Here is an 8,300-nt window from a genome sequence, read left to right as displayed (position 1 = left end):
TATATGAGAGATATAAAATAAGAGATTATTTTATATCTTATTTGGTCATGTTGATTGACCAAAGCATAATGGGTGAATGGAGAGAAAAAGCTGAATTGAACAGAATTTTCATCTCTGATGTTCTAAACATGTTCAAGCAACAAGTAACTTTTGGTTTGTCAAAGTGCCCTCCAAACGTTCATGCAAACGTTCATCCTTATACTACTCCCAGAGAGCTACCCACTCCTGTCACAGACCACTGCTAATGAACAGAAACATCTAACTTGTATCACCACCCCAAATAAGACAGGATTGAAAAGAAACTGTGTCAGGTGGGCATGTTTCAATGACCATTTTCCCACGAACAAAATAAACTTGCAAAGAGTTTCATGAATGAGACAAGATCATTTTCCTATAAACAAAATAACTTCGTAAAGTGAGATGGGCTGATACTTGGAGAATTGAATGAATCACACAATGTTCATGCTTCTTGAATTGTTGGGGCCAGTCTGTGCTAGTACAATTTACAAAAACTGAAGTGAAAAAGCCCCATAATTTCTCAGAATAACTTGATTCCTGTCCACCATTCCCTACCTAAGAATACCAATCCTATACGTTGATACTTAGGGTAGGGGTTGATACTCATAGCACCAAGACAAATCTTCTTACCTAATGGCCGATACCCAAAAGCATGTTCTGCAGACGGTGATCTCCTGAGATTCTCCTGGCAACAAGGACTCCATGGTCCAGTAGGTTTGGGAAACACTCATGCTGTATTCCTCTTGGGGATTCACAATGCGCCTTACCAAATTAAAGGCTCTAAGAAACCTTGCAGTAAAGAAATCATCTTACCCCAGTATTCTCTACATTTATTTAACCCTTTTCCAAGCAATGCCTAATAAAATGCTGTAGAATTAGTTTCACAGACCACCCTGTGGGCACATTTTCTTGAGCGACTGTCAGTGTTGTCATGGTTCTAGATCAGAGTTTCTCAAAAGTGTATATTCTACCAATTTTCCCCTTTCTCAGTGTGCTCCAGCCACAGTAGGCCTACTTCTGCATCTCCTATCACACCAAAAACATTCCTAATTCAGGAATTTTGTACTTGCTGTTCTCTCTGCCTAAAACTCCATTCTTCTAAATATGCTCAGGGCTCCATCTTTCTTCCCATTCAAGACTCTGCTCAAAAGTCTGCTTTTCAGAGAAATCTTCTGTAATGGACTGAATTGATTACCCCACCAAAATTCATATGTTGAAACCCTAACCCCCAATGTGAGTATATTTGAAGATAGGGCCTTCTAGGGAGGTAATCAAGGTTAAATGTGGTCATAAGGGTGGGACCCTAATCCAATACAGTTGGTACCCTTATAAGGAAAGGAAGAGAACCAGGGGTGCCCGAGCACAGAGAAGAGGCCATGTGAGGTCACAGCAAGAAGAAAACCAGCCATCTACAAGCCAAAGATAGAGGTCTAAACAGAAACCAGCCCTGCTAGCACCTCAGTTTTGGACATCCAGTCTTCAGAACTGTGAGAAAATTAATTTCAGTTGTTTAAGCTACCCAGTCTGTAGTATTTTGTTACAGCAGCTCTATCAGGCTAGTACTCCTTCCCTGACCACCCACCTAAAAGTAACACTTCCTGTTAGTCTCTTCTCTCCTTGTCCTGCTTTTTTTTTTTTTTTTTTTTCCCTGCAGAGCACTTATCATGACTTGACACTATATCTCTAGGAGGTTGAGAGGCAGTAGAATATAATGGATAAGTGTTTGGGGTCTGGGTTCAAATTCCAACTGTGTCACTTTCTAGTGGTGAGATCACTGATGAGTTATGAAAGCTCCATGGGCTTTAGAGAATTGGTACTTACTTCAAAGGCGTTGTTATAAAACTATAATGAGATAGAACATGGGAAGTGTTTATACTACTCCCTGGGGTGTATACTACTACACCCCACTGGAATGTAAGTTCCATAAAGACAGGGACTTTGTCATCCATGAGTATGTTCACAGCCCCAAATCAGTGCCTCCAGGGCACATGTTAAACCCTCAAAAAATATTTGTTACTTCAAATATGAATAAATGAAGGCCTGTGGACCTTTTCTCAAAGTTCACAAAGAATTTAAATTCTTCATTGTCACTTCCATGTCTATCTTTTTATTGAAAGAGTACCTTATAACCTACCACTGCCACACGATTTCAGAGCCCTTATTTTTGTGTTGACTGTAGTACTGGTGCCAAGTGATACTACTTTAATTGACATGGGCTAATGAGCCAAGTTCAGAAGGGCAGTTAACAAGAGTCAGAGAATATAGGCTTTCCTACCCAAAAGGCCCACACTGGAACAGTCATTACTACATTTCCAGTGAGCAGTGCTTCATCAGCAAAACATCACCCATATAATTAAATCAGAGCACTTCATTTAAAATTTGTTAGTTTCATTTGTATTTATTTTTTTGTATTGGTTTTGCAGCTGTACACAATTTGATTCTCCAGATATCAGTCAACAGCACTTTGGCACCTTCCACTGATGGACTTCAGAACCTTCCCTGCTCTACGCACGTCACTGGCATGAGTCATCCTTTATGGCTTATTCAGATGAATACAGAATCCAAATCAGAGGCCTGGTGGTTTTGGTATCACCTTCAATAGGTCACAGTTATCTAAAAAAGGCTTTTGTCCAGCTGTCACTAAGAGCATAATAGGTGGTATAAGAGTAGTTCCCTAGGAACCCACATCAACATCTGCAATCACTGTGCCATAAATTGTCATGTAAATCAATAGTGGGCTCATTCACTACTAAGGAAGTCAACAGGAGAATTTAACCCCAAATGTAACATGTCCCTCTATTTTCACAGATGTACATTTTCCAGTGACATTAATGATTACACCCACCACATGGTAAAAAGCTAGGTAAAGACTCTGCTGTCATTATGGTAGCATATTGCACGCTCTATGGAACCCCACCCCAAATTCTGGTCAATCAAATAAACTGATTACCAGTGTTTCAAACATCTCTATCCTTCTACCTGCTAGGCCTACTTAACCCAAGCAACTAGTGTGAATTTGGAAAAAAGTCTTTATTGATAAAAGTTCTTAAGTTCTAAAGGGTGTTTAACAAATCCTAATATGTAATCTTCTAAAAGTTCCCAGTGATGTGATATATTTAATAAATTAAGAAAACCTTTAATACCAGCAACAAACAATCAGGAATTGAAATTTTAAAAGCAACGCTCTTTACAATGGCATAAAATATGAAGTACGTAGGGGTAGATCTGACAGAAATCTATTTACTGTTTACTGCTTAGGAAGACATCTAGGCACCCCAGAGACCCTCCCCATTCTTACTGTTTTGTAGATTAGGGTGCTGACTTTACAGGTGGGACTAAGACTCTGCATGGCCATGCAAAACCCTTGATGGAAAAATTCAGGAGGCATTGACAGCAGCATACCCTTGATAGGGCAGCCACTCACCCAAGTGGCCATGGGGGACAGGGTAACAACATGAGAAGAGAAATCAGCCCAAGGAGGTGGCTGCCAATCTCCCTGCCCAAATTTTCCAAATATTCCAGGAGGCCTTTTAATGATAGAAAGGATTTTTTAGTTGGTTTTAGTTTAGTAGACCAGTATCTTCAAAATTTTTTTCACTAAAGCAGTGGATGGCAAGTCAACTCAGTTTATAAACCAGCGTCAACGTAGTCTATTGTCCTTTTAATCTTTTGCCAGAAACTTGGTAGTTACCACACCAGCCACATCACTATCATTCAGGGGGCACCTTCTACTGCTAAGGGTGGGCCATAGGACTGTGTGAGCAGGAAACAGCTGAGAGTGCCAGCTACTAAAGCAGCAAGCACAAACTGATGCACTGGGGGGAGAAGGAACAGGGCCCATATAACCATCCATTCCACCATCATGTCTTATGGCCACTCTCTCTCTCTCTGTGTGCCTCCAGAGGGAAGGTACCATGGCTTTTTCTTGTACATCCAGCATCTAGTCAAGAGGTTGGGTTGTAGTAGAATTAAATTTTTGTTGAATAACTGAATAAACCAGTGTACCTCTCAGAAAAGCATTCAGAGTAGGACACATTAGGAAGAGTTTTTACATATGGAAAGGAAATTGTTTCTCCTTCCTTGCTATTAGTTGTATAAACTATGTATGAAGGAAAATTCACTTTTTCTCGACACAGGTACCTTAACATAGCTACTAATTAATATTTTCTCTGAAATTTAGAAAATGTAGGCAAAATTCTTCCTACGTCTGGGCATGTATTGGTAGAATATATACAACAAGGAGGTTTGCTTCAAGTCTGGTACTTTTCATATCAGATAACCTGAATACAAAGAAATTTAGGTCTCCTGGTGTCATTCCCAACCTTGCCAGATAAATACTCATCTCTGGAATGGCCTGGGAGAATCACCTTTCAATTCCTCTACACTTCGTAGTTGAGTTACAGAGTAACCTGCCAGCAAACCTCTCAGAATTCATGGGGCTGTTTAAATAGAGCAAAGTCCACAAAAAGTTCCACTGAGATGTGCTGAGCAAAGGCCAGAGCCCCAGAAGAAAACAAGTGTGGACTCAGCGAAGCTGCCCTCATCGGAGTGCGAACCCCGCCGGCCCGGGGCTGAGGGGGCATCGGTGGTCTGTGTGATATGGCAATGAGCCCCATACTGTCGGAGTTCCTGAGAGAGCTCCCAGGCTGGTTCCTGCTCTCTGGCATCTTCCTGCCCGTGACTTTGTTGCTCCTCCTCCTCATTGCCTATTTCAGGATCAAGCTGATGGAGGGTAAGTGAGAAGCCACACAAGGCAGGGGTTAGAGTTCTTTCCCATGGCACACATTTGGAACAAGTCCATGTACCGTCCATTTTTCTGGGAGGCCTGGAGCCACACATCTTTCTGATATGTAGGTGCTTCTCAGTGAGCCACCCCCCTTAAGATATCTTCCGTGGGGAACGTGGCAAAATGTGATCTTTCCAGCAATGTGGGTGACTTGCTGGGCTCTGAAGGCCTGCCGTGGGCACCCTTAACTGCAGCCCCTCGCAGACAGGAGAGCTGTGAGTCAGCAATCTGGACCTGTGATTGCTTGTCTCTGTCTCTCAGGCCGATAGATTCACAAACATTACAATGTGTTTCTTGGTCTGCCGTCTCAACCTGACAGGTGTGTGTGTGTGCGTGTGTGTGTGCGTGTGCGTGTGTGCGTGTGTGTGTGCGTGTGTGTGTGCGTGTGTGCGTGCGCGTGTGTGTGCGTGCGTGTGCGTGTGTGCGTGTGTGTGTGTGTGCACACACTCCTCACCCACTGAACTTCTACTCAGGAAATGTGCCAACACTGTGCTATCACAGTGTTTGGCAAATGTCAAGCCTTAATAGATATTTTGATGGCTTGATGTAAATTTACCATGAAACTGGGGTCTTAAGGTAAAAAAAAAAAAACAAAAACAAAGCCAAACCAAAACAAAACCCTCAGGAAGTTTAAAGTGACGGGGACATGAGAAGCTGGGTCCTGGATTGAGCCTGTTTATTCCACTGTAATTGAAATGAATGAAACTGCACTGTGATTTGATAGACTGTGTGTTAATAATGTACCCAGCAAATGTTAGATTAATATGAGAGGTTAATAGCTATTTTAGCAGTATCAAAACCCAGTAATATTTCTTAAGTTGGATGATGTCATTAAAGTACTAAAAACAAATTTGAAAACCCTTCCTCAAACCATCCTTTGCTTATATTTCCCTCCTCTCCCAATGGGATCTGTGTATCCTTTTTCCTGATTACATTTTCCAGTGTTAGCAGATAACCTTAGACTAGGCATGTTTTCATTTTTATATGGATGTGATCCCTTTAATTCCAAATTTTCCTTTCTTATTAAAAAACCCCTGAGAACATGTGGTTTTTAAAATTATAGTTCTTTCTGTAGCTGCTTTCCTAAGGGCAAGTAGTAATATCTTCTCTCCAGTTTGAGGGCAAATGAGAACACTTGGCCCCAAATAAGATATCACCAGTTTGGATCTCTATTTAGCAGCTCCCACTTAAAAACTGTAAACAGATGGTCAAATGTCATGTCATTAATCTTGCAACCAGGGTTATGGCAAGTGTAATCATTCCTATTTTTTTTTTTTTTTTTTTTGTGGTACGCGGGCCTCTCACTGTTGTGGCCTCTCCTGCTGCGGAGCACAGGCTCCGGGCGCGCAGGCTCAGCGGCCATGGCTCACGGGCCCAGCCGCTCCGCGGCATGTGGGATCTTCCCGGACCGGGGCACGAACCCGTGTCCCCTGCATCGGCAGGCGGATTCTCAACCACTGCGCCACCAGGGAAGCCCTAATCATTCCTATTTTGTTCCTGTAAAGAAAGGGACGTTGACAGATAAACTAATGTGTTCACAGAACCCCAGATTCCTGCATCCTGAAACAGAAAGTCATCTTGCCTACCTCATAATCTTAGTCCATCAGACAAGAGAGGCATTTTAAGATGTGATGGAAAGCATGTGACGGTATCATAATCATTCATCATTAATCTCCATACTTCAAGGCTTAGGAGGTAATGGTGCATGTAAATTTAATTAGTATGTAGAGAACATCAATTTTCTCGCAAAGGAAGAAAGAAAATTCTCTAACATCCTGTACTCTTCTGTGTCAGTTGCCTTGAGGAGTAGCTCTTAAGGTGGAGGTCTGAGTCTTGAACTTTCCATCACCAAACCCTTCATCAACCACTGCCACGTATATGTCACCTCTCCTCGGGTGGAAGTTTTGATTATCTTATCTCCCCAAGTCCTGAGATTCCTAAACTGCTACTTTCAGTGCCGCTCAAAATACTATCACCCTGATCATGAACAAATTGCTTGCTAAAATAAGCAACATTGCCAAAAATAGTCACTATGGAAAAGAAATTGTGTCTCTTGAATGCCTGATGAAGCTAGATGTAAAATAAGGTCAGGTAAGGAAATGATCAGGTTCTGGCCTTCAGCAATTGACATTCTAAAACAGTTAACTAAAGCATGGAAAATGTACAGCACAGCTAGGCATCTCTCACTGAACTTTAGATATATGTTTTGATAGTCAGCAATCCAAAAGGAAACAGATAAGCATTTCTAAAAGTCAAGAATAAGTGAAGGGTTAGCACAGTGAAATTGTTAAGATCTCAGATGACAGAGTCAAACCAAATGGAGGTTTGAATTCCAGGTCTGTAACAATGGCCACACTACCTAATCTCTTGAAGCTTCAGTTTCTTCACTTGTGAGATAGAAATAATAGCAGGACATAGCTGTAGGGCTGGTGTGGGGATTAAGTGAGACAATACACGTAAGGTTCTTAACAGTGCCTGTTCTGAACAACTGTTGGCCATTATGACCCCTGCTGACTTATAAATTCTAAGAAGGCAGTGTTTGTGTCATTATAATAACTATTATTAAAATATATCTAGTAGCTATTATTAAATTTAAAGATAAAATTATTGATCTTTATTTAGAAATAAAATTAATTATATAAAATTTACTTAAAATTGAGTAAATTACCCAAGGTCACTCACCGAGAAAATGGTAGAGACAGGATTTGAACGCTGGCTGTCTGGCTCCAGAGCTAGCCCTCTCAGCCAAAACACTACCCCTGGAGTATTGAACACAGCGTAGGTGTTCAGTAGGTATCTGCTGAATGGAGGAATCCTCTTGGCCCAGGCAAATAAACATCACCAACATGAGAGCCAACAGTGGGAGAATTAAACAAGGCAAGAACTTTACAAAAGTTTTGAGGGGACTCGATCAATCTCTTTCTGTAACAGGGCTAATTACTGATGATGGTGATTCCTCTGCATAAAGACTTAGCTCTGAGTCAAGATTACATTTCTTCACCTGTGGCCCAAGAAGGAAAACTTCATTGCCTGCAGAATATTCTAGTTACAAACTCAGATGTTTTCACGGCCACCTGGCTAATTTCACCTGTTTATCTCTGCACTGTCCTTAACAGACCCATTAAATTGAAATGATGGCCAAATTGCAAGCTCTTTCAGGAGAAGGATAAATTATTTCTCTAGCTCTCTTCATTGCGCCTGGCACAGACATTTGGTTCGCTTGGTACATATAACTCATTGAGGAATGATGGGTTTTCTCTTGCTTTCTCTCCTAGTTTTCCATTTTCTAGTTCTCTTCTTTCAACGTCATTATTCAGGTCACCCATTTTCACTCTAGGATTTGTATCCTGGCTCCTCATTCAAAGCACCTGTTGTGCAGTTAGCCTTCAGTAATTAAGAATAAGAGAGAATGGGCTTCCCTGGTGGCGCAGTGGTTGAAAGTCTGCCTGCCGATGCAGGGGACACGGGTTCGTGCCCCGGTCCGGGAAGATCCCAC

The 8,300-nt window shown here is 41.6% G+C and overlaps 1 protein-coding gene across 1 annotated transcript in view; it reads left to right on the top strand.

The window, feature by feature from the left end:
- Positions 1–1,877: 1,877 nt before the first annotated feature.
- Positions 1,878–8,300, top strand: part of SMLR1 (small leucine rich protein 1) — an 8,285-nt gene continuing 1,862 nt past the window's right edge. Inside the window, 3 exon segments of the mRNA XM_007122253.2 lie at positions 1,878–1,932; positions 4,498–4,549; positions 4,551–4,750. Of these exon segments, the coding sequence (XP_007122315.2) occupies positions 1,878–1,932; positions 4,498–4,549; positions 4,551–4,750 (307 nt within the window).

The sequence above is a fragment of the Physeter macrocephalus genome, chromosome 10 (genome assembly GCF_002837175.3).
Source record: "Physeter macrocephalus isolate SW-GA chromosome 10, ASM283717v5, whole genome shotgun sequence".
Classification (NCBI taxonomy): Eukaryota; Metazoa; Chordata; class Mammalia; order Artiodactyla; family Physeteridae; genus Physeter; species Physeter macrocephalus.
The sequence above is the reverse complement of the archived record's forward strand: the minus strand, read 5'-3'. Positions and strand labels throughout refer to the sequence as shown.